The sequence below is a fragment of the Aulostomus chinensis genome, chromosome 10 (assembly GCF_037954235.1).
Source record: "Aulostomus chinensis isolate RoL2024-O1b breed Wild chromosome 10, RoL_Achi_v1.0, whole genome shotgun sequence".
Taxonomy (NCBI): Eukaryota; Metazoa; Chordata; class Actinopteri; order Syngnathiformes; family Aulostomidae; genus Aulostomus; species Aulostomus chinensis.
The window spans coordinates 20,589,644-20,616,909 of record NC_141329.1 but is presented as its reverse complement, the minus strand read 5'-3'; the positions used below and the strand labels follow the sequence as shown (position 1 = coordinate 20,616,909).

Here is a 27,266-nt window from a genome sequence, read left to right as displayed (position 1 = left end):
TGGTATTACCTACTTAATGATTCATCGATGAATGAAGCGTAATGATGTTTCTAAACACATAAATATGAATCGCTTAGCGGGAAACACATTAGTTTTAGTCACTCACAAGTCCTCACCTCACAGACACGACGGGAACAAAGAGACAGACGTGAGTGAATTCACAATTGGACGTCGACGACTGAAGGCTGAATCCTAAAGATCAATGAAAGATGGCAGTGTTCTTACTCCAATCTCATTAGACCGTGATACACACACGGAGGCCTGCAGCAACTCCCTGTGTACTCTTACACATGAGACAGACCAAAGACAACAATCATAACACGGAGATTTCAGGAAACTTGCATAATTGTGCATATGGTTTTATTTGTCCGATAGTGATGATGCTGTTGTGTCTTGTCAGTTTTGTTTCTTTTGTGATTGACTGATTATTTTGCTGGAGGCTGCATTGTCAGACATTTTGATTATTCAATTTAATAAAACAAACAAAAAAAACCCACTGGTAATATGTATTATGGTCCGTTTCTCAGGACTTTTTCAATACCATCATAACATAAATCTTAAAAACAGGCTTGATATATGGTCCTGTACTTTATAAGAAAAGAAAAGGGCAAAATAATTACCCGCAGTTGTTCATCTTTAGCTAATACGACACGAAACAGCAATAAATTTGCACTTCTTTGTTGTTGGCGGTGTAGCTATATTCAGTAGATCCATACATGTCTGAAGTGAGTGAGTATTCACAGAAGCCAGATAACGTATGTGGGATTGAACAAAAATAGCATCTGTGCTCATGGGTCCAGAGCAACACTGTGCTGCACTGATGGATTTGAGAAAACATGGGAGGTTTAGAAAACTGCCAGCCTCACGGTTTTAATCCAGCTAACTCCTTAAGGTTCCCCTCAGTGTATTTTAATGTCTTGATTTCTGTTGATTTATACCCATGTGGCTTTTTTTCCCCCCTCTTCTCTCTCCATACAACTTCCTCCTTCCGTCAGTCACCATCGATTCGCTGTACAAAGTGACAGAGGGTGGTCAATCCGACATCTTCCATCGGCATCCGGAGGGCAGCTTCGACCAGGCCTGCTGTTTCACAGTTTACCATGGAAACCACATGGAGTCCCTTGATCTGGTGACATCTAACTCAGATGAAGCCCGAACCTGGATCACTGGCCTCCGTTACCTGATGGCAGGGATCAGTGATGAAGACTCACTGGCCAAACGGCAGCGAACACATGACCAATATCCTTTTAAAACAGAAAAGACAGATCACCAATGGGCCAGTTTCTTTGTTCGGCTTTTCATTTATTTATTTTTTCAGCTAGGAGGTGAAGTCTGTCACAGATACATGGTTACTTGATGTTGTGCTCTCGTATATCTTGGGGTCTCCATACTCAGAAACCTGAATTTAAAAGCTGGGATGGCCAGCAGATATATAATATCTGAGGGGCCGAGAGGAGGAGGAGGCGCTCTTTTGGGACCAGGGTCATATGATGTTTGGATTTGGGGTTGTGTTCGACGTGTTAGAGATACTACCGAGATTTTTTTGTTTTAATCCAATTCTATGCTTCCACTCTTGATCAGACGCCATCTGTTGCAGACGTAATGGCTCTTACCAAAATCTGCATCCGCATCTGTTTCTGTTCCACAGGCTCAACAAGGAGGTCGTAAATGTTACAGTTTAAATAAGATTTTACCCTGGGTTTACTTTGTCTCCATACACACGGAAACATTTTCCTTAACGCGCTTGTGTGACGTGGATGAAACAGACGTTCGAGGAAGCTGATAAGAACGGAGACGGACTGTTGAACATTGATGAGATCTACCAGCTCCTCCATAAACTGAATGTTAATCTGCCCCGGAGGAAGGTCAAGCAGATGTTCCAGGTTAGAGTACAGAAACATTACGGTTGGTTCACTCCTGCATTTCTGATATCAGGTTCCGATGTCAGCTGTATGTGTGATCCATCCATCATCGTCTTCCGCTTATTCCTTACTAGTAAGGGTCACGGGGGGGCTGGAGCCTATCCCAGCATCTACGGGCGAGAGGCAGGGTTCACCCTGGACAGGTCGCCAGTCCATCACAGGGCCAACATACAGAGACGAACAACCATTCACACTCACAGTCACACCTACGGTCAATTTAGAGAATCCAATCAGCCTCGTCCCCAAATTGCATGTTTTTGGACGGTGGGAGGAAGCTGGAGTACCAGAGAGAACCCGCACAGGAACAGGGAGAACATGCAAACTCCACACAGAAAGATCCCGCGCCTGAGCCGGGACTTGAACCCGGAACCCTCTTGCTGTGAGGGCCACTGCACCACTGCACCACCGTGCAGCCTGCTGTATGTGTGATTAAAAAAAAAAAAAAATGTTCTGTGGAATGCAAATTGAGTATTTTGATCTTACAAAACAGAAGCCAGAAGCTATATCTCACTCATGTAATGTGTTTCTTCCATAGGAATCTATATTAAATCAGCTTTCCCACATAATTTCTTTCATTTTATAAAAAAAAAGGCTTTTTTCCCATTTGAACACATGGACTTGCTTATATTATTGATGTAAGATTGCTGTCTTTTGCATTTTTTATTTTTATGTGCATTTGTGAAGTGAAATGACTGTGAAAGAAATATTTCATATGTTCACAAGCGAGAGAGACACTTTTAGAGGGAAAGGATGAAAGTAGTGGAAGAGGAGATTTTAATTTTTAAAAGAAGTCACATTGAGAAATGTCAAAAAAATTCACAAACATTATCTACTGGCTTTTCCAGGATGAATAGTGATCCCCAGCTCTGCGGTGTTGTTCAGTTTAATTCTCCATTTTACACTTTTTCATTGATCAGTGATAATTTATCAATCATCTGTTGACCAAAAGCAAAAAAACTTGCCTTTACTTTTAATTTGCGACGACCATCTTAGGCTGTCACAATATCAAATTTTCAGTATGAGATTATAGTGGTCAAAATGACAAATGTGAATTTTTAAGAAAATATTCGCGATAATACTGGTATATTGCGACACCACTTAATTAGATAGTTCATAGGTTATTAGCAAGTGTTGATTTTGTTTTTGACTCTTTAATTGGATGAGTTCGCTGCTTTAGATGGTGGCAAGGCAATAGTCAGTCATATCACCTTCTAACGCATTTGATGGTTGAGGAAACTGCAATGAAACACTTTCCATGCAGAAGTTGAGAGATTAAAAAGAAAAAGTCTTCGCTCAGTGAAAGATCAGAAATATTCAGGTAGTAGGGGTCACTCGATACTGGGGTTGATGAGGAGCAGAGAGGAGGCACTGTGTTGGCTCGAAGCGCTTTGATCGGTCCACTTTAAAGATTTGCAAACCCTGGCTGGTGTTCACCTTTGTCACAAAGTAATTGGTTGCAACAGATCATTTGCAAATTAAAAAAAATAAAAAATTACAATATTCATAAAATGACTCCATGATAAAATAATGATGACAAGTAAATTAAGAAAAAAAATCATAAAATGACATGATTACTTTATGGTGCGATTTAATTGGTATCAAAATGGATAAAAATAATGGATGTACAAATTAATTAATAAAATCTTAAACATTAAATGGGATATATAATTTAAATTTCTTGATTAAAAACAGCAAATATATATTTTTGAGATTAAAGAATGTGTATTTAGATTATTTAATCTTTAATTATTTGGCGCACTTGTCCTCTCAGATTGATGATAAAACTTGTGTTTTAATATTGTTATAGCATTTTCACGATATCTATGTGGTTTTATCATTATTCAAGCCTCAAAGCAACTCTAGGCACCCAGCTGTTATTGAGTGATACAGTGAGTTTGAGGGTGTGCTCTTGTTCTAGGTGGGATAAACTCTAATTTTGCACTAAATCACTTCAGTTGTTTGGGTTACATGAGATAGAAAATTCCATCTCTTTTCATGAATGCATGCTCAGACAGCAGCGATGCCACCTGAACAGCTTGAGCAGTGCTTAAAATACCCTGAATCCGTTTGTTTTCCATCCAAGCATTCCTGATGAAGTCCACCACAGTGATTTATCCTGCTGGTTGTGTGTAGATTCGGTGTGTGGCAGAGTCCCCTTCCATGCCCACTGTGAGCTCATTATGAGATTGTGATGGAGGCATTAGCTGGTAATATTACATTTGTTGTGGAATCGAATGGGCCCCCCCTGAGATCCAGGTAATATGAGACACTGGATCCCGGCGAGCAGACGTGAATGATCAGTGAACCATGCTGTGTGTGTCCTCCGGCAGCTTGTCGTGAGATATGAGATACGGAAGGAGAGATTGGTTGGAGAGGTGTTGGTGATGTAAAATAATTTAAAAAAAAAAAGTGGATTGCTGGTGTGAGTATTAGTGTGGTGGAGACACAAGGACATGACAAGGAATTGAAGGAAAGGATAAAACAGAGTGAAGCTGCACATGTGGCCAGCTGTTTCTGTTCCCAACAAGTCTGTTTATTCATGTTGTAATGATCCAATAGGGATGGGGGGGGGGGGGGGGGGGGGGCTGGTGCAGTTGTCAGCACTGTCGCCTCGCAGCAAGAATGTTCACAGGTTTGAGCCCCAGCTCGAGCACGGGATCTTTCTGTGTGGAGTCGTCTGCATGTTCTGCCTGTGCCTGAGTGGGTTCTCTCCAGGTACCCCGGTTTCCTCCCACAGTCCAGTGGCTGTGAGTGTGAATGGTTGTCTGTCTCTATGTGTTGGTCCTGCGATGGACTGGTGACCCATCCAGGGGGAACCCTGCCTCTCACATGAGGGCTGCTGGGATAGGCTCAAGTCCCCCGTGACCCTTAACAGGATAAGTGCAAAAAAAAAAAAAAAAAAAAAAAAAATCAATCAGCCTCGTCCCCAATTGCATGTTTTTGGACTGTGGGAGGAAGCCGGAGTACCAGAGAGAACCCACACAGACACGGGGAGAACATGGAGACTCCACACAGAAAGATCCCGTGCCCGAGCCGGGACTCGAACCCGGAACCTTCTTGCTGTGAGGCCACAGTGCTAACCACTATATATATATATATATATATATATATATATATATATATATATATATATATATATATACATATACATATACACACACACACACACACACACACATATACATACATACATACTGTACATACACGAACACTGATGATTGTTGCACTTGTTTCAATTATAAATATTAGTTTTGTCCTCAGAAATCCAGTATTAGTATCCCAAATCAGTGTACTCATCTTAAAATCCCAACACAGTCCAGAGGTCAAAAAGCACTTCAGAGTTTTAGGCATTTGGGGCTCAAAATTGAATACCTTTCCAGAGACATGAAGCCACATTTATAACTCATTCATGAATATATTACATTTTGCAACATTTATCTTCTGACTTCCCTCTCACCACCCTCCCAGGAAGCAGACACGGACGATCAGCAGGGCACGCTTACGTACGAGGAGTTCTCCGTCTTCTACAAGATGATGTCGCTGAGGCGGGATCTGTTCCTGCTGATGATGGCCTACAGCGACAGGAAGGACCACCTAACGTCAGAAGAGCTTGCCAACTTCCTGCGCCACGAGCAGAAGGTGGGAGGTCAAGCTCATCATGATGAACTGCCCCGATGTTGAGGCGGACGCATTTAATGAGCCGTCCGAACTACTTTTCGCTCTAATCAGGTGTTTCATTTTGAGATGCAGCCAGAGAAAAGAGACTTATTATATTCTTGTTCTTCTCATCCTGAGTCTAACATGTTACTTCCTCTGTCTCAGCTGTCTGCCCAGAGGACTCAACTCAATCTATCTCACCTAAAATTAGTTTGTCTCCGCGGAGCCTTTTTTTTTTTCTTTTTTGTTCAATGGAGTTTTCTTCTTTTTATTTATGACACTCTCCTTTTTCTCCGGCTCTGAAACGATGTCATTTTTCATCATGTTATATTTACAGTCTGTAATGGATTCTGTTCACTGAAATTGTTGCGTACTTGACATCGCTGACAAACAATTGAATAGGAACGCACACATTTATATAAGAGCAACCATATTTTCTGACCTCGTTTTGCTTCGACTTGCTGTTGAAATCATTGTTATGTACTCACAGGATCTAAATATGGCGTAATTTCTTTTCCTCTCTAGATGGTCAACGTGACCCCGGAGTACGTTGCAGAAGTCATTGACAAGTTTGAGGTCTCTGATGAGAATAAACAAACAGGTGTCATGGGGATTGATGGTAAGTTTCTCATAAAACACATGTTGAGTATCTCCTCTTTTTTTTATAATTAGGACTCGATGTATTATATTCTAATTATATTGCCTACCTCATTGAATCCCCTTCTCACTGAACCCGTTTCTTGTCATTTCATTCGTTCATTCGGACTTTGTCTTCTGTGCCAGTCTTCGGCAGGTTGTTGCCATTTTCACCCTGATTGGTTTCATCTTTTTGTGATATTTCTGTGCTTCTGTCAGTTTTACAGTAAACTGAAGCTTTCTTGTACCCTGGCAGCCTCCCGTCCACTGCTATCATTATCATAATCATCATCATTATCATAATCATTATTTCATCTCTTCATCTCCCTGTATCGGGTGGCAACTTCATCACTTATTGGATTTACTTAAATTTAGAGGAAACGATCCTTAAAATAAGATAAAAAAAAACATTTATTGTAAATCTTCTGGGATGTTGTCTCTGGTAAAGTCCTCATCTCTGTGTCATTTTAAGTAATGCCACCCGTGACTGAAGGGTTGGCTCAGAAGAGAAAAGAGGAGGGTAGCTGGAGTGAGAAAAATGGGAGGTCAGAATTATGAAGGGTCGGCGTGGGGTGGGAGGGGGGCAAAATGAGAGCAGTGAGTGTAGAGGAGACGAAGAGGTGGAGAAGTGAGTCTAATCTTGCCATCAGAGGCATGATGAGTAACACTGTGTGTCTAGCTGATCGGATGAAGCCTGCAGCCCAGAAATATGTGTGTTTGAACATGTGCTTTACTCAGATGTGACAGTTCACATTCATCTTCATGTCTTTTTATTGTGTGATGGACCTAAACACCATAAATCTGTATGTCTGACTATTTATTATATGTCACTGGAGGATTCATATACCATAAAATATTATTGAAATCTCCACGATGGCGCTGAGACAAGATTAAGTGTCCAGTCTGATTACTTACTTTCCACTGCAAAAGAAAAAAATCCGTCACATCTCAACATCCCAACATCCCATTTTTTCCCCCCGCTTTCCCTCCCTTTCCCTCACCCTTTTCCACATTAACCGCCTGCTTCTCCTCCGCCGCTCTTGGTATTCCTGTGTCATTTTCATTCCTCCTCTCTGGATAAAAGGATCCTTTCTTTCCTCTCATTCCTCTTCATCGTGTACCAGCTAAATAAAGTTGGCTCCTTGAAGTGTTACCCATCTGTGCTGTGGTTTGAAACCGCACCGCTGTGATTTGTTGACAAGTCATCCTCTGGTATTTTCTTTGGAGAATCTGTTGATGAAGAGATCTTATACATGTCGATGTATAAGATAAACACTGTGCTAAATTCAGATTCGGTCTGCTTGAGAGTGGTTACAAGTGCATGCTAGAATCCAGTTGCTGGTAATTTGAAATGGAAATGTGTTTCCCTGTTCACTTTTATCTTAAAATATTCAAAAATAGATGACATTAGCTGCTGTATAATGTGGGAACCACGCTGAATTACTGCATGACAAGGAATGCTTTAAATCCCTTGTTGTATTCTGCTGCAACTAATTTCTCAACTTCAATATTTAGATGTTAATTAGTCCATTTGCAACTCTGGAATGCTCAAGTCCACATCAGTAATACAGCGGTTTTATTTAAATTGGCGAGGGTTTGGTAAAGGATAGGACAGATGGTCCAGAGTAATTGTGAGATGACAAATGGGGGTCAAACGCAGTGTCTACCTGAAATTGAGACTCAGGGAGGGGGGGGGGCTATGTCTGGATGAACAATTGGCTTCAGTGTCCTTCACAGTGGTTCCTATAATTCAGAGAGACAAGACAAAGATGTAGAAGTATTTATATCCAGCGTGTATTTTCAGTGAGAGTCCAGGAAACCTGAGTACACAAACAGACTGGAAGTAGTCTGTACCCTAGCCCTCCTTTCTGGGATTTAATGGTGTTGTAAACCACCGTGGGGAAGTTCTTGTTGTCAGATTGTGAGATTCATTTGTCCGCTCATATATTTATTTGTATTTCTGCAGGTTTTACAAGTTTTATGCGCAGTCCAGCGTGCGACATTTTCAACCCTTTGCACCATGAGGTGAATCAGGACATGGATCAGCCTCTGTGTAACTACTTCATCGCCTCCTCTCATAACACGTACCTTACTGGAGATCAGCTCCTCTCACACTCCAAGACTGACATGTACGCCTGGGTGCTTCAGTCTGGCTGCCGCTGCGTGGAAGGTGAGCTTTTATCCACATTGAAAAATCACGGAGGGCAATGATTTTGACATGTCGGAAAAACACCTTTCCACACATAAAAAAAATCAGGGTCATTCAAATGGGTTATTTGTACATAAATACATCTTTTTGTGGAGCTTCAAAAGCGTTTTGTACCATGTTTGAGGAGATGGTTACAATAACTGTCTGTTGTGGAACACACAAAATCTGTTTTTTATGTTGACACATCCACCTGAGCTGTGTCGACTGTGAAATTACTTTATGGACATCACATGTGTTATTACTTTTCCCTTGTTGTAATAAATCTGAGGGTGTCTGTTGCTTGAATGATACAACTATACAACCTCAACTCTACTTATGCTCCCAGTTGCCACTGAAAAATTCTATTTAATGTGCTGATGATATTTTTGCATCTGTTTAACGAGCTGACAGCTGCAGTTACACTTTAAATACGGATATGTTGCTTGTACATTATTTATACTACTTTAAAAAGGAATCAAGACCGTGATTTATAGTGGAATATGATATTCCAGTGCATATTTTACACTGTCTCTATCCACTGTTTTCTGCTATAAATGAGAGTGAGCAGGGGGAAGCAAGAAATCTGTAACATTATTTGTCCTGAAGGAGAAATGTTTCATCTTCCTGCCTTCTCTCTCTCTCTCTCTCTCTCTCTCTCTCTCTCTCTCTCTCTCTCTCTCTCTCACTCTCTTTGTTTTCCTGCTGCAGTGGACTGCTGGGATGGTCCTGATGGAGAGCCTATGGTGCAACACGGCTACACGCTGACATCCAAGATCATGTTTAAGTCTGTCATAGAGACCATCAATAAATATGCCTTCATCAATAACCAGTGAGTTGACGCCGCTCCCACTGCGGATGTATGTACGATTGTTTGTGACATCTCATAGGAACTAGACACTTTCATTCTCCCCCTGTGGGTAATTTGGTGAGGGAAAAAATGCCAGTGTCAAGTTAAAATCAATTTCTTAGTTATTTCTCTCTCTATACTCACATGAATATCTATCAGATTGAAAAATAAGGTTGACATCCTGCACTGTAAAGGCGTACTAGGCTTTTGGATAATAGCTCATTATTTCTCCGCAGCTGTTTATGGTAAATGGAATCCTTTTTAGCACCTTTTCTACATTAGTGGTTCTCCGAGAACTTTAGGGTGTCATCTCATTCATCTGCTGATGGTGGAGGCTGCCATGGAAGGTGCCAACCAACTCATTAAGCGCAATTAGGGTTCAGCATCTTACCAGGGGAAGTGTAGATCAAACCAACGACCCTTTGGTTGCGAACTGTGCTGCCATATTCAAATGTTGCATTATTGATTGCAAAGATAAGGAACTGTTTACGTTGCTCTTATGTAGATTAAAATAGAAAAGTTCTGTTGTTGTGTTCCCCCCCCTCAACCATGCATCTCTCACACTAAATGTTGAAAAGTCTATAAATCTGATTGTTTTCACGCAAGTTGCAACATTTAGACAGGTTTATGTTTTACAGAGACCAACACTGTGCATCTTGGCAGTAATTAGCACCTATTACTGAGCCATCTGCTTCACAGCGTTTCCTCTCGCTCCCAAAGGAGCTAATGTTTGTCTCTGTTGGGTCCAACAATACCCAAACAAAGTGGTGAATGATGCAGCTTCTGCCATCTTGGCTCACTCTGACATTTACTGCATCGACTTATAATGGCAGCGTATTATTAAAAACCTCTTATTTTTATTTTTTAAAAGCACTGACAGTACTGGCATGGATTCAAATGATGTAATTAGACCAGAAGTGTAGCTACATTTAGCAGCAGCTTAACTGAAATCAGATCATGCTTGTATGTCTGTTCTCTTTTAATCTTCTAGCCATCAACTTAACTTCTCATTAATTCTCTCATTTATTTGCGCTCTTTTTCCATCTAATGAATTTAGTCATCGGTAGAAGTATGGCTGAACATTTTGGGAAGTTTGCCGTAAGGCTTCCTTGCTGTAACAGAAGCAGCAGCCATCACAACATCCCCCCACTGAACCACAATATTTATTTCATTGGTTAAATCAATATCAGCATGTTTAATTAGAGAGCGCTAAGACATGCTGGTAGATTGATTTTATAACAAAGCTAACTGTGCCACCTGTAGCTTCATACAAACATGAAAATGCTAAAAAAAACAGACAAAGAAAAAATGCTCATCTAATGGAGAATGAGGTTGTTTCTCCAAATGCTTATTCATTTTATTATCAGCTTGAGAACTGGGATATCCTACGATGCACAAACACCGAGTATAAAGCGCAAAACCGGCCATCAGTCGGGGTCAAAGTGTCGCACCCGACTGGTTTATCAGGGCCACTGACAAAAACATTTGTCATTGTGAACTTTGCATCTTGGTGCCATGGTGGGGACAAAGTACACAACCCCCAGTATTACAATCAAATTATAGGTACTGCTCGTGACATAGAGGCCAACGACGAGTAAAGTTAGCTGAGTTAAAGTGCCGCAGTACTTTTTCTTATGGCATTCTTATTGTAGAAATGGGTATAAAGTCACCAGCATGGATCAAGTATCACCCAAGTTTTTTCATCTGTGAGGAACGTTTGAAAACAGCTCAGTTCGGAGCTTTACGCTTAAAAGTAATGAGTAACAAAGACCTCCACAGAGAGGTGAATAGCAGAATGTAGAAACACCATGTAGAATTAATGATGAAAGATAAATATAACCAACTGTTAGGAGACCCTTCATGACAGAAACGTGTTGGCAAACTCACAGTTTATTACCCAATATAGTGGATATCCTCTTTCAACAGTCAGATAATCCAAGAGATTTTGGTTCACTAACAAGAGCACATAGACACAAGCGATCATGTCAGGAGAAGCAATGATTGTGATACCACGAGTCTCTTTACCTCTGAGGGGATCTCGCCTTCATCACTCAAATAGTAGCACATTTATATGGCACATTTCACTCCGTGATCAGATCCAATCGGATTAACCCATCCAAACAGGACAAATACACCTGCAATCAAATATTTTAATATCTGTTTCTGTTCTACAAGCATAAGCTACCTGTAATGTGAGTGGGTTTATTTCCCTGACAACTGCCTTTGATTGACAAGTAATTGCTGGAAAAAAAAAAAAGTTGCAAACTGTAACAGTAATACAGAAGACAATAAACTAAATCCCAGTGAAGGATCAGGACACAGGAGCAGGATGTACCGCCCATCAAGTTTACCTTTTTTTCCATTATTCGCTATATAAGATTTGAACAAATTACAGTGAACATATACATTTTCTTAAGTAATTACAGTTAAGGAAACCTCTCCTGAAGGCACAGTAGCTTTACTAGAGATCTTTGCATTTCACCATGATTTAAATTAAAGCATATGTCCAGGGAAGCAGTCATTTGCACATGCTAATAGGGAAATCTCTGCCTATACTGCCGATAACAGAGTGAACATTCTGTTCTTTCTCTTTTCTTCCCTCTCCTGAGGCTCTGCCCACCTTTTACATTCAGCTAATATTTTATCATCAGTGCCACCTGTTAATATGATTAATGGCCCCTGGGCTGCACTGAAATGGAGCAAGTCTCTGCACCCCCTCACACACGCATGCACTCTCACACACGCACACACATTACATGGCTCATCGAGCTACCTCACTGTTGCACCTAAAAGAGCGCCAGGGTGAAATGAAAGGATTGGGTGTCACTCTACCTGCCGTCACGCTTTTGTGTGTGTGTGTGTGTGTGTGTGCGTGTGTGCGTGTGCGTGTGCGTGTGAGTGAGGATGGAGCTGTGTCTCCTGAGGGAGAGCTGTCACTCTGACAAACCTGACATTTGAGCTGTGCTGATGTGTGGCCAGAAGTCATTCCACTTCTTCTAAATGAAAATGACGACACACACTCCACAAACACACACATCTGGCCACAGAGGTGAAGGGGTGTTTCTTCCTCTAAAAAATATTCTTTTATAATTTTTCTTCTAGTGTGTTATTAATTTTGCATTTAAATTCTGTGGTAGCAGTTAAATCTTGCTATGTTTCTAACTGCTGTCAGGTTTGACGTGAACCCTGCGCTTGTTTCCTGCCCTTCTCTAAGGTACCCAGTAATTCTGTCCATTGAGAATCACTGTAGCATTCAGCAGCAGAAGAAGATCGCTCAGTATCTCAGAGAAGTCTTTGGAGACAAACTGGATATTGGAGATGTGCTGACCAGAGAGTCAAAGACGTTACCCAGTCCTCAGAGCCTGCAGGGCAAGATACTCATCAAGGTAAGGGGCGACTGGTTGATGGATGGGAAGTAGATGGATGGATGGATGGATGGATGGACGATTGGATGGATGGATGGATGATGGATGGATGGACAGATGCATAGATGGATGGATTGATGGATGAATGGATGGAGGCATGGATGGACAGATGCATAGATGGATGGATTGATGGATGGATGGATAGACGAATGGATGGATGGATGATAGATGGATGGATGGATGGACGGACGAATGGATGGATGATGGACGAATGGATGGACGAATGGATGGATGGACAGATGCATAGATGGATGGATTGATGGATGGAAGGATGCAGGCATGGATGGACAAATGCATAGATGGATGGATTGATGGATGGATGGATAGACAAATGGATGGATGGACAGATGCATAGATGGATGATGGATGGATGGACAGATTGAGAGATAGGTGGACGGATTGATGGATGGACAGTACATGAATTGATTGATTGATGCATGGATGGACGGGTGGATGGACAGACAGATGGATGGACAAAAATGAATGAGCAGTGTCATCTGCTAAATATGAAAGAAACAAAAACAACACAATCACATAAATTAACGATATTTGTATAAACAATAAATACAAATTGTTTATTTTATATTTATTGATATTATTTGTATTCATTACTTATCATCATATGTATTTAGAACCTAATAACCATAAGCATGAAATTAATAGCAATACATGAAGCTGTTTAATGCACTTTTGAATCAAAGCATCTGCTTCGCAATATTTCTGCCCTATTGTCTCTCTTATTCAGTGAAGAAATCAGAATTCTTGTTATCTGTACGTTTTTTATTTCATGTGCAGAAGGAGTAGAAAAGGCACCATGAAGCAGAAAATTGTTGCCCATAAACAGATGAAGAAAAGGAAGAGGAGGAGAAACTAGGCTATCATGTTGTAGAGGAGATAAGAGCACATGTTAACAGCCATCATGTTTAGGCACATAACTAGAACTTCCAACGATTCTAAAATTGACAGATACATTATTTAGTTTGTTCCTACATTCGGCAAATATGGTTGTACATAACAGTGATTTTTTTTAGAAAATAAAATAAAACCCACTCCAACATACTCCTCTCTGAAGCTTAGCTCTCATGAAAATTACGAAATCAATTCAATTCAACATTTTTTCAAGTTATACAAAATAATACAGTTCATGGAATTGAAATGAAGGAACTGCACATATTGGATCTTCCAAACTTTAGAGCCAGAATGAAAAGTTGATTTAAAGGTTAAAATCTTGTTTGTGAGCAAAATCACTAAAGTTTTTTTTTATTTCTTTTTTTCACCAGATTTGACTTTTATCAATTGAAAGTGCATTAATAGCTTCCTCCAGTTTCATTCAGATAGGAAGGTCCTGTTAGTCTGGAATAACATTAAAAAGGCTTTGTCGTGACGCTGTTTTGCCGTCATGTTATCACACAAGTTCATCTCTTTGCCAGCAGTCGCTAAAAAAAAACGATGCTGAAAAGGTGAAATGAGAAGTAAAGAACGTCTGATCGGTTCCTGCAGGAAAAAAGAAATACAGCTCGTTCTTTGACTGAGCCCCAGAAGATCTTTATCTACCTGCACAGGAGGAGTTGTTCACACACACGCACACACACACACAAGCACACACACACAGGCGCACACACACACACACACAAGCGCACGCACACACACACACGTGCGCGCACACACATACACACACATCCTTGTACTAATATCTTTGTGAGGACTTTCATTGACGTAATACATTCCCTAACCCCTCACCCTAAAGCGAACCATCTCAACTGACTGTCTGACCCTAATCTTGACCCTAAACCTAACCAGAACCTGATTCTAACCTCGACCCTAAAACCAAAGCTTGACCTTCAAATTGCCCTTTGAAGATGTGAGGAGCTCAGTTTCCAAAATTGTCCTCACTCTGTTAGTTAAATACATATTCTAGCCCTCAATATGTAGCAAGTACAAGAACACACACACACACACACACACACACACACACAGAAAGAGTACTCTCAATTTAGTCGTTATTGGATTTTTATAAGAAAATGATTGACTTCATCTGTAACACGAGGTTTTCCTCCATCTCTCTCTCCTCCACGTTTATGCCCTCATTTGAGCACCTTTCACCTTTCTTGAACCTGCGCTGTCTGGGGAGATAATAAAGAGAAAAAAAGCATATGGGGTTTTTGACAGTCACAAAGAGAAGGAGGGAATAAGTCAGACCACTTGTGGCAGCGGTGGAAGCGAGGGTGGTGATGTCAGTTACTGAGAGCGCTGCAGGAAGCTTGGTGTCTGCCATTGATTTTGGAAGGAGAAGCTTAGAAAATCTCAACACCCACTCACACCTTCAGAGTGGCTCACTAATGGGCTACCACTCGGCTCAAAGAGCTGCTCTGGGAGATTCTCAGAGCATCGACGGCTGACTGTTCATGCTATGATTTTTAGTGTGTGCAAATGTGATTCCTCTTTTATGGTTCTATGTGGTATTAATAGCTTCCACTTTGCCTTTAAAGACTAGGAGTGATGAAGAAATTCAGATATACCTGAACGTGTGCTTGTGTTCATCTCCTGTTCTGTTCTATAAGCTTGTAGGCAGTTAAAATGGGCCAAACCTATTGACATCTTTCATTGTTATTTATAGGCCATCTTAAAGATGCAACTCGTGGGAGTTCTTATGTATACACGGTCTAAAATTGAAAAGCGAGTGAGGATACAGCATATAAGGCATTTAAGATGGCATGACATTTAAGATGGTATGTAAATGTCCTCTCTCCATCCAGGGGAAACGCCTCCCTGCTTATCTGTCCGCGGATGCTGAGGAAGGGGAAGTGTCCGATGATGACAGCGCAGATGAAATCGAAGACGACTTCAAGCTCAAGAGCAGTAATGTAAGACTGGTGTAAACACCGCGCACACAGGCATGCGAAACACAGGCATAGAGGGGACGACGTTAGTGTGTAAAATAACAATTTAGCTAATCGTCAACGTTGAATTCGGCTGAATATGAAACAATTTTTTGCCCTTAAATATTCCTATGAAATATGTAATGTGGTCAAAAAGAGATGTGTGCTATATTTTCAGTTTAGTCGCATACTGGTGCTGTTTTTGGAGTCCTTATAGGTCACTTGACATGGAAGCTATCAAAAATAAAAAAACACTGTTTTTGCACTTTTAAAAACATAAATAACAGAAATCTTTACACTCAGACACACAAAATACACTAAAGTTATTTTAAAAAAAAATCAAGCCCCTTTTGTAGACACGTACCACAAAAACGAGATAGCTAGATAATGGGATCTTAATGGCATTGCTGTTTTGGCCATAATGACTTCATGAATGTTTATGCTTGTAAAGTCAATATAATCAATGCTTAACGGTGCAGATATGAGCATTAAGTCACCGTGAGTGTTGTACTCTGTAAGTAGATGAGCGGCGCAGCAACATGTAAACATGTCAGGGCATCTTATCACGGTTTGCTTATGCAGATCCCTCCTTCGCTCGACTGGTGCCAGTCTGTAGTCATTCCTAAGCCTTCATTTATTCTGGGATACAGTAGAGCCAGGGTTCTCCTCATCATATTTAAAGCAGGATTACACTCCACTTATTTTCCAGATGGTTCACTTGTGTGATTGAATATCATCGTTCTCCCGCATTTCGCTGGAGCCACCAGGATACAGATGCCACTTTAGATGAGCGCTGGCATTTTAAAGGGCCGGTGGCAGGTTTCCACTGATGATAAGTTTTGAATTGAGCTCATTAAACCAGTGAAAGGTAAACATCACTTAAGCTGGAAAGTAACCTTGGCCAACAATGCATTAAAGGTTTTAAGAAGAGTTAACACATCTCGATAGTGCCTTTTTGTAGCAAAACACTCTTCGGGCAGCCAGTAAAATTGTATATGACACCGCCAACAAGTTGTTTCAGCACTACTCCAAGCTCTAATTAGCCAAGTTGTCAGAAGAAAGAACAACTCTAATACCATCAGTTCCCCTGAATGTGTATTACTTCTTGTTACTCTGTTGAATATTGGAACTCCTGCGTGTAGAAGTGTGTAGGTCAAGAGTAAAACCCTAAATGGCTATTTTCATCTTCAGTAATGGAAGTGTAATTGTATCATTGTCTGCACTGTAATTTGAAAATAATTCAACTGAATCAAATAGCTCTTTAGACAAGTTTTCAATATGATCTAAGCAGCGTCTTATTGGGTTTTTTTTTCTTGCTGTATCTAACTTCCTGTGGCAGCCTAAACGGATTATTTATCTGAAAAAAATCTTTTATATATCTTAAATGCCCTAATGTGCACTATGACATTTTATTGTTTCCCCGGCGAAGCAGACAGGGTCGGTTGAATAATGGTTAGAGGATGACTGTGCTATGTTTGGCCGAGACCCATGGCAGTTGTGACTGCAACTGACCATGTCTGGGTTTTTTTTTTTTTCTCTCCACATGAAATCCAATTTTAAGAGGTTGACATACAGACGTGTGCACATATTCAGCAAACACGTGTATGCTATTGTACCTTCCAGGGTCAAGATACCGTCCAGAGTATGTGGATAGCATGTGTGGAGATCTTTAAGACCCATAGATCTCACTTGTAACTCAGTCTCACACATTTACAATAAAGTGCTGTTATCATTAGACAGGCTTCAGTTTAAAACCTTTTGAATATTCTTTCACCTCGCACATCTCTAACTTTCCAACTATTAGTGGCAGAGTTTAGTCTGAAGATCTCGTCAACATTGACACTGCAGCTGTTAGCTTTATTGCTGATGATGATCGGACTGCTAGTGATGAGGTTGTTGAATGGGTCTAGTTTCAGTGCCCGACTCGTGACATTGCGTGTCCTTGAAGACAGCAATATTTTCTGTTATCTCCCCTCTATAAAAGCGTCCGCTCACCTTTATTGAAATGACCCCACCGTGTCTTGTGCTTTATGAACTTGCTCCCTCTATCTGTCACGCAGGGAAATGGTCATCACCAGGTGGAGTCTCATATCAGAAAAAAACTGGACTCTCTGCTGAAGGAGTCTCGAATCGGTGACAAGGAGGACACTGACAGCTTCAGCATCCGTGCCCTGCTCCGAGCCACGCACCAGGGGCTTCAGAAGAACCTGCGGCAGGTAAAAGTCTTGCAACAACATGTAGAGCTGATTATAACCCTTGTCAACAGATTCAACTGAGGAGAAGAAAGGCTGAGGGGAAAACTAGGCCATAATATTAGTCATGGGTGGAGACGGAGAAAACCAGAGTGGACTAGTTACAGCACCACTCACAGGTTAAACACACACACACACACACACACACACACACACACACACACACACACACACACACACACACACACACACACACACACACACACACACATTTCACAGAGAGCTAGCACCCCCTCAGGCTAAACTACATGAGCTGTGTTTCATTTAAAACGCGTCAAAAGAGCCTTACAGTGATGAGAATCTAAATGTCTGCAGTGTTACTTAATATTTAATTTCCCTGCTTGCCTCTTGCGCTATTTTTAGAGGATTCACTTTCCTCAATACAGGAGGGTTTCCTATTCAATTTATTGTTTTCCCGCTTTATTTCTCATTCTCTCCCTCTCAAAAGGTTTTCTGTGATTCATTTCCTTCTCTTTCTGTCTATTGCTTATTTCTCTACCTTTTCTCTTCTGCCCTTTCTATCCATGTGGTGCTTTATTGGCTTATGTCTCTTGTAGCCCCTCCGGCGACTGAGCTTTAGGTATGAAGTGACTCATTTGCTGCTCATGAGGTTGATATTAGATTCATACCACACATGAACGCCAATAAACATAAAGTGTGTCTGAATGGGTTTTCTTTTTGTGTCTAGAGCTCCAAAGGGGTTCTGAAGAAATCCCAAAGCAGATCCTTCATCACGACGCTCAAACAGAAGGTGAGACACCGGGAAGGAGGTTGCTCCTTTTTGCTTGATTTTTAATCTATTTTTGCTGGTTCTCAAAGGACATATGTGGGGCAGTAGCTGCAGATAAGTTGGTAATGAAACACTTTTCTGCTTCAAACCACAGGAATAACAGACCTTGAGCGGGTTTGTTAATTTCTGATTTTTTTTTTTCATATAAAGAACCATCTTGAAAGAAATCACCCTTTAGGGATGACAAGGCTTCTGGAAACACCAACAAAATGTATTCATGGGTTTTCAACACATTCTTAGGATTCATGAGGATACAAAGATACATCAGTTTGAACCGGGGAAGCCCAAAATTTTTAGAATGGAGGACTAAACCTGAAATATAACGATGGGCCAGGGCCAAAGGCTAACTCTGTTATGTTGTTCACCTTTTAGTGACAAACTGACTTGCTGCACAAAGTGACACCCTGCCACTTCATCAAATCATGAAAAACAAAAAAATATTAGGAGCCTACATATTTTCAGAAATATTTCCCTCGCAAACAGCATTAACAGGGCATTTTAACTGTTTTTAAAGTCATGTTGTTACTGCGCCTGCTTTTTTTTCTTTCTTTTTTAAAGCTGGTACATTACACCTTATAGTGGGCCAAAATTTGTCAGCAGGCCCCACTTTGAGCAGAACAGACTGTACTGAGGTGCACGTCCCTGGGCAAAGCCGAATATTATAAGTTGGAAATTATGCAAGATTGTTTGCATTATTTTAGCTTGGCGCACAACCCTGCCATCAAGTATTGCAAACAGAAAAGGCGCAATATCTCTTTTACCGTCACCGTATTACACTACATCAACATGGCGTCAGGAAGAGAGTCAACAGGCTGGGTTAGAGGAGCAGCTGTGTCCCAAGATGCCCCGGTGGAGGTGGTTGATGGAAGGAGGATGATGGCTAAGCTATCTTCCCACTCTGACAGGTCCTTCAGTGATGGGCTGCTTCACCCGCAGTGTGTTGAGAAAAATACTGCAGGTCTTTCCTTCCTGCTGCTGTCAGACTTCAAAATCATCACAGCACACCATCAATGACAATTCACTCATGGAGTTTCTACACACACCGAGTAAATCTTATCTTATCTTCAACATTTAATTGAGTGAACTAATATGCACAATATAAATTGATATGCTTTGAGTGTTTCTGTCATTTAAAGGCTCACAGAACTCCACTGCCGTCCTTTAAAATTACACCAGCACATAAAATATGCAACCCTTTTTTTAGAGAGAATTTTGAAACTGTAGCAGGTAGCACCTAAACAACACTGCTATACTGTGCTTTGCTAATCTTCCATTTCCACACAAACAATCAGTGGATGCAATGTACATTTTTGAATTATGAAATCATTATTTATCCTCCAGCAAGCTGCCGGGTCTTGATCCAGACAAAAACATAGTCTTTTTGTGAAAGAGTTTCCTACTTTCCACTTCATCAGTTTTTCTCGTCTTTACCTCACCTCGCATATCTTTTCCCTCCCTCTCTTCAGCAGCTCACATCTCTTTTCCATTCTCTGTCTTTGTACATAATGCATCCTCCCACGTGTGTGTATATATGCGTGCATGCATGGGTGCATGTAATCTATTGGCAAGCAGCCTAAACCCTGTAATTACTGTGACCCTCATCCTCTTCGCAACTCCACTTTAGCTCCAGTAGAGATGTTGTTTCTCTCGCCCCAAACATCAAATACACACTCACTTTAATTACATAAGCGACACCTCACACACTCACCAACATGGACACACGATAACAAGGCTTTCCATGAAGCACTTACTATTTGTGTACAAAAAAAAAAAATCACTATCAGCAACCTTTGCCCACAAAAGAACATGTACTGCATGTATGTATGTGGGTGGTATCATACAATGTTTATTTAGCACATTTATCAAGACTCACTTGTATCAACAACATCGGGACTCATGTATGAATAAGTGTTCTTCCAGAAAGCAAGAAGAAGAAAATGTTAAAACCTACGTGGGTTTTATGAAACGTGCGCTGGCAGACAAATCTCGTCTTACCTACCTGAGTACGTAATGAATTGGATTTGATGCTAAATCAAATGTGAGTGTTAGTCAATATGGCGCGAGGAATACGATCACACTGTATGTGGGCAGGAGGCTTGCAGTTTGCACACAAAATGCAAACTATTTGACAGGTAACATTAAGATCAGACACCAGAGGAGAAGACAGAATAAAAGGCAATGCCACCTCAGGGCTGCAAAAAGAAACGCTTCCTCTGCTGTTACAATTGCCTTAAAAAATTAAATGAGTCCCTTTTGGGTTTCGGTGTCGCTGTTGGGTTTCTTTGGGCCATTCAGTTCTTTAAATGAAATGATTCAGATTAAAAGTTCTAATCAGTCATTTAAAATTCAGATTCCTTTTCTTCTGGCATATCTTTCTGTCCTCTGTTATCAGTTTCACTGCAGGTTTATATACTTTTTTGGGGTGTGTAATGATGATCGCTACTTGTGGTACAGCTGTGCGTACAAATGTTTCTATTTTTCTGCTTTTCATTTCATAATGAAAAATAGAACAAACTAGTAAGCACTTGTTTGCAGAGTTGCTTTTGTGTTTTGTTTTCTAATGTGTGTGTGTGTGTGTGTGTGTGTGTGTGTGTTCATTGTCCAGAGGCACTCAAAGTCCAGGCTGTCATGCCAAAATGCGGAAAAGGAGGATGAAGAACAGGAGAGGTCTGGGAGGGAGGCCGGAGGACAGTTTAACAGGTGACCTTCTACCTACCTCACCAAAAAAAAACCCCACTCTGACAAATGTAATGGTTGATTCTTGAGGCTTCAGGGAACATTTAACAACTAAAAGCATCAGTGCTATATAAACCATGGATGCTTTGTCAGCAATGGAGGAGCAGGAGGAAGGAGGAGGAAGCTTAGCTGGTTAAGGTTCCTTCTTTCTTGTAGCACAGTACATAATCTCAGAGTAGGGATGGGAGAAGCATGTACATCCATGACTTCTCTACATTCTTCCTGCTCAGATCAGAGGTTTTCTTTTTTCTGATTGTTCATATAATATTGCTTTAATGTAGCATGACACTTCTGAAGTGACACAGAAGAGCTAAAGACAGTGAATGAAATCGAGGTCATGACTAGAGGCTTCACATATGGTATTCTCGCGCTGCTCTAGGGGCCGATAGCTGTGTCAAATATTGTTAAAAAGGACATGCTTTCTATTTGAAAGCTTCTACATGTATACACCATTTACCGCTGGTAGATGTGACTAAAAGGCACCAGTAAAAGCAAAACCTCATGTCATTACAGATTTTTTTTCATTTTGATAAATTGATCAATCCACTTTACAGAGTTTTAATTGTGATTTAAGACAGGACAGGTTTGTTAGAAAATGTAAAAAAAATAATCCAATTGTTTTATTTTGATTGATATTGGAGTTGCAAAGTTTCACTTATTTACATTTGAATTGAAAACAATGTTGAAATAATGACGTGCGATACTTTATTTTGGCAGACATTCTACGTTAAGCAGAGGCCCTGGTGTGATTTCAATTTGAAAAAAAGATTAATTTTTCAGCCCCATCTCAATTACAATAACCCTTTTTTGATACCATTTGTATTAATCTACTCTCTAATCATGTAATTCGTCAAATGTCGTAGTCGACAAAATTACTCAAAACGGGTAAGAGCATTTTTTGTAAAAAAACACACAAAAAAAAGCCAAATTAATCCAACATGGCTGCCACAGGAAGTTGAAACACCAATCGTACGTTTCTCATATGAAGTGCCTTCTCTAGATTCACATATCCCTAAAGTATGATAATTAGGATAAATAATCCGGTATGGCTGCAGGAGGTTAGCAACAGTAATAAAAAAACAACAACGAGGTCCGGTTTAGTACATATTGAAGTTTCAGTGTTTCACCATGGTTCTTGACTTACGAGTACAAAAAAGAAACAACCAAAAAAAAAACGCAAGTGAATGTGTAAGCAGCGGTTACAGGATGAAACACACACACACATGTTCGCACGTATTCTTTGGCCACCCCTGTCTCACCTTTAACTTTCTATTCTATTAGACAAAAAGAAGACAGCCACCCCCCCCCCCCCCCCCCCCCGTTTATCAGGCCATTGTTTTTCACTTTGTTTTCCCTTCCTGGTTCCATATTCATATATGCATATTCTTGAGAACTGTCACCGTAAACATTCCTGGAAGTGTTCATCTGTGTGACTGACTTACATTTGCATGACTGTGTGTGTATGTAGTTATATGTGAGTGTGAGTCACGCTGCTCTGCATGCTTCTGCATGCTTCTGCATGCTTCTGCATGCTTCTGCATGCTTCGGCATGCTTCGGCATGCTTCGGCATGCTTCGGCATGCTTCGGCATGCTTCGGCATGCTTCTGCATTCCTATTAAGCTTTTGGGCTTTGATGCTCGCTCCTGTGGTTTGCAGGCTGCCTCTCGGATGGACAATCCTTTCTTACCTGCTATGCTTTGCCACGAGACAAGCTGGAATGTCTATATTTGTGTTTCTCCGTACGTATGGGGTCTCTCTGACTCTTGTCTTCTGTCATTATTGTAGGGGCGGGAGGAAGAGGAAAACGATGAAACTGAGTCGAGATCTTTCAAACCTGGTGGTGTTCACCAACTCTGTTGCCTCGCAGGAGTGTCTGAATGAAGGTGAAAAAAAATCCTGTCAGACATGAACACTCAGATCATACAATTTCTTGACTTTTATTTTGGGTCCTCGTACATGTTTCTCTTCAGGCACTCCAGGTGACGTTCTATCATTCAGTGAGACCAGAGCTCAGTCTCTGGTCAACCACAGAACCGAGCAGTTCCTGGCTTTCAACCAGAGGCAGCTGTCACGAATTTATCCCTCAGCCTATCGCATTGATTCATCCAACTTCAACCCTCAGTTCTACTGGAACGTTGGCTGTCAGTTAGGTGAGATTGATGCCTGTCGCTCTTACCTTTGGACCTGTGTGGAGCTTCTGTGTTTATGAATTCACCACGTACTTCCTCTTTAGTCGCATATGAATAATTACACATCAGTTGAGACCGGATCCCACAAACGTAGTAATCCAACACTTTCATACACATCACTTTCCTCATGCTCGTATCCAGAATAATTCCTCTAATTCGTTAGATTGTGAGTTTGGACGTAATTGTGTTCCTTTGAGTGTATTTCCCTTTTGGTGGGTTATAGTTTTGTCATAATTAATGCGTGATAACTAAAAGAAAAATATGTAAATTTCAAAAAAATATTTCCATCTGTCCGGGAACTGAAAATTAAAATCCAAAAGCCTTGGTGATTTGATGTTGACTCAAACCATTGGTGTGATATGTGTTTTCCCATCATAATTTTGTTATCGCTTATTGTGTGTCAGCTGTTGTCCTTTGTCAAGTTTTATAAAACCGCAGAGACGCATATGGTGTAATGCAGAAACGAAAGGGGGGAAAAAAAATGATAAAAACTATGTCCAGTGCAAGTAATCTTTGCTGCAAAATAACAAACATCCTCTGTTGTTCTCACACGTCATTTTTTTTAAAAACTGCCTCATGAATTATAAATGAAAACTTCCTCTTTCAGTGGCCCTGAACTACCAGACGGAGGGCAGAATGATGCAGCTCAACAGAGCCAAGTTCATGGTGAACGGAGGCAGCGGCTACGTCCTCAAACCCCCTCCCATGTGTAAAGGTACTGCAACAAACATTTCAGCGCGCACAAAAAGAAGTACACACATATGCGTGCAAATCAGGGCTGATAGGTTGTGACTGAATCTATGAAACAGCAGCAGCAGGGATGCGTAGGAGAGAACAACGATGTTTAACAGGACTCGCGTCATTTTAACCTGAGTAGACTTAAATGTATAATTCAAGTAAGAAAAACAGAAGTTGCTGAATTTGATCTTTACATTGAAATCAAATAATCAGCATCAAGAGAATGCAATGCGATTTTGTGATGCAGATAAATGTACTTATATATATTTATTTCACGAAAAAATATACCTAATGTTTTAAAAATAAAAAGTTAAGTACTATCTTTTGATGGTACTTTGCATCGACAATGGCTGTTGAAACTTATTCAAAGGAATAAACATTTTTCATTAGTTCTCCCTTACAAGAAGAAGAAAGAGACAAAATGTTGCCTCATCTACTTGTAGTTTGTTCGCATCCACGCAAGCTTGTTGTTGTTTGTTATGATGTTAACCATCTCGCCCAGCAACGTAACAAAAACGCATCAAGATGGATGAATTCTAAAGCGATACGATGCTCACTGAGAGAATACAAAGTGTTTTTTCTGTGAATGTAATATTGTAAAGTCCATAAATTCAATCAGTTACAGAAATGAAAATGTGTCTGTTACGCGTACTCAGTATGTAAAAATATGGAAAGCAATCAGACAAGGCTTGAATTATGGGATTGAGTGATGACATACAGTAAATCAAAGTTGCTCTGCTGTCTTTGGTTCCCTCCAGGCTCCTTCAACCCATTCAGTGATGACCCACTTCCAGCTTACCCCAAGAAGCAGCTCGTTCTCAAGATCATTAGTGGACAGCAGCTGCCCAAACCACCAGATTCCATGCTGGGCGACCGTGGAGAGGTACGAATGCTTGTGGACTGTGTGTTCAGATTCTCAATCTGTCTCACTTCTGGCACCATCTGACACACAGGTGTGCACACACAACACACAGAGCAATCTCTCAGCAAAGACACTGTAGACATCATCAGGAGCCACTAAATATTCTACATTAGAGGCTTTATATCGATTGATACATTTTTTATAAGGTCAGCTCTTATTTTCTCTGAAATATGTCAACCAAGTCCAAACCGTTAACTGATCTTTGTATAGTTCATTTTGGACTATTTCCAAATTGGAAATATGTCTTGTGTGTTTTATAAAGGTCCATGTGAAATTTCCTCATAAATATCATGTTTTTAGTCCTTTCTCATAATTCTTACATACATCACTTAAAATTCTTAAATCTGCCCCAAATTTGAATGAACTCCATAACCCATTCTCCACCTCTCCACCAGGATGTATTTGCAATCCTGCTGAGCAAGAAAGAAATAAACCTGCCATTGCAGGTGTACATAATTGCAGGGGGAAAAAAACAACAACAATTAAGTATTATATGACATTCATCACTACTTCATGATTTAATTGCATCTCAGATTATCGATCCGTTCGTTGAGGTGGAGATCATCGGCCTTCCCGTTGACTGCTGCAAGGAACAGACGCGAGTTGTTGATGACAACGGTGAGAATCACACAACCCAACTTAAACATGATCACAACGCTACACGCGTTGAGTTTAACCGTTCTTAACAGACTGTAGCGTCCCTCGTTCCCACGCTCCAAGTTGCTGTATATCACGCCGCTGGATGACTGGAATTTCACATCACATGCAGTCTCTACTGCTTGGTTAGGAACTGTTGAATAGAAGACACTTATATGAAGTTTCTGTATTTCCAAAACAGGGACGTGTCACAGTAAGAAAATCCAACTGTCAATTATGCAGTGAGTAACAGCTGAAACAGAAGAATCCACAATCAGTAATGTTATCTTTAGTCCTTGGCAATGTGTAGTGTGAAAATATTGAGCTAAATCATGATGCCGACACGTGTGTGTTGGGGGTTCCCAATTTCAATGAATGCTATTATTGATTTTTATCCTCTTAAGGCTTTAGTACTTTACATATACACAACCAATGATTAGCTGCATTTGGCCACATCTGTTCCATTGAGTTATGTCTTAAACTTTTATGAAATCCCTATTTGAGTTTATGACTTTTTCATTATGTGTAATGCAACCTTTTATGACTATTCGTGTCTGTATATTTTTGCATTTAATTCTCATATCTTCTTGTTATAAAATCTACCACATACGCACTTTGTGAATATTAGTGCACACAAGCAAGTCATCGTCCCATTGGTGGGAATTGTTACCCTCGTTCCTGAAAGAACATATAGTACAGAGGAAACAATGATGCTGCATATTTAGTTCCACGATGCACTGCTGGGATCAAAAGTCAGATGGATTAATTAGAGGGATAAAGGAAGCTGAGCAGAGGGGTCTGCTGGTGCTATCCCACACATGTCTCTGTAGATCAGTGTACCCAACAGAGGGGAGGGAGAAGTCTCCCCGGGGAAAGGTTACGGTGCCCTCAGAGCTCAAACGTTATTATAAAATTACTGCGCAGGGATTTGACCCACGAAAACCGTCATTTGACACGTGAGGCGAAAGACAACTTTTATATATTTGGACATCATATAAGTTCGCTGAGATGCTGATTAAAAAGATTAGAACGAGTATTTATTTGTGTGTGTGTGTGTGTGTGTGTGTGTGTGTGTGTGTGTGTGTGTGTGTGTTTCTTTAGGTTTCAATCCAGTATGGGAGGAGACTTTGTCCTTTACGCTCCACATGGCTGAAGTGGCTTTGGTGCGTTTCCTGGTCTGGGACCACGACCCTATTGGACGGGACTTTATTGGTCAACGGACTGTGGCCTTCAGCAGCCTTATGCCTGGTCGGTGCAGAATTTCACAGTGTTTTTTATTGAAAAAGCAGTGTGCAAATGACATCAACTTAAGAGGGGACACAGTTTGTCAATGCCAGTTAGACTCATGATGTTTCTTTACACTATTAGACAGGCTCACCGTCGTACACGCACACACTCACACACACACAGACACACACACACACTCACACACACACACACACACACAT

General features: G+C 40.7%; 1 protein-coding gene across 5 annotated transcripts in view; it reads left to right on the top strand.

Moving 5' to 3' along the window:
• Positions 1 to 27,266, top strand: part of plch1 (phospholipase C, eta 1) — a 60,408-nt gene that overhangs the window by 27,179 nt on the left and 5,963 nt on the right. For all 5 annotated transcript variants that reach the window (XM_086216362.1, XM_086216364.1, XM_086216363.1 and 2 more), the window contains 17 exons: positions 996 to 1,239; positions 1,754 to 1,883; positions 5,391 to 5,561; positions 6,105 to 6,198; positions 8,182 to 8,385; positions 9,112 to 9,232; positions 12,465 to 12,636; positions 15,432 to 15,539; positions 17,615 to 17,770; positions 18,495 to 18,557; positions 21,202 to 21,296; positions 23,119 to 23,216; positions 23,304 to 23,483; positions 24,130 to 24,237; positions 25,019 to 25,143; positions 25,716 to 25,800; positions 26,920 to 27,066. In XM_086216362.1, coding sequence (XP_086072488.1) covers positions 996 to 1,239; positions 1,754 to 1,883; positions 5,391 to 5,561; positions 6,105 to 6,198; positions 8,182 to 8,385; positions 9,112 to 9,232; positions 12,465 to 12,636; positions 15,432 to 15,539; positions 17,615 to 17,770; positions 18,495 to 18,557; positions 21,202 to 21,296; positions 23,119 to 23,216; positions 23,304 to 23,483; positions 24,130 to 24,237; positions 25,019 to 25,143; positions 25,716 to 25,800; positions 26,920 to 27,066 — 2,301 coding nt within the window. The remainder of the gene's footprint in view (positions 1 to 995; positions 1,240 to 1,753; positions 1,884 to 5,390; positions 5,562 to 6,104; positions 6,199 to 8,181; positions 8,386 to 9,111; positions 9,233 to 12,464; positions 12,637 to 15,431; positions 15,540 to 17,614; positions 17,771 to 18,494; positions 18,558 to 21,201; positions 21,297 to 23,118; positions 23,217 to 23,303; positions 23,484 to 24,129; positions 24,238 to 25,018; positions 25,144 to 25,715; positions 25,801 to 26,919; positions 27,067 to 27,266) is intronic.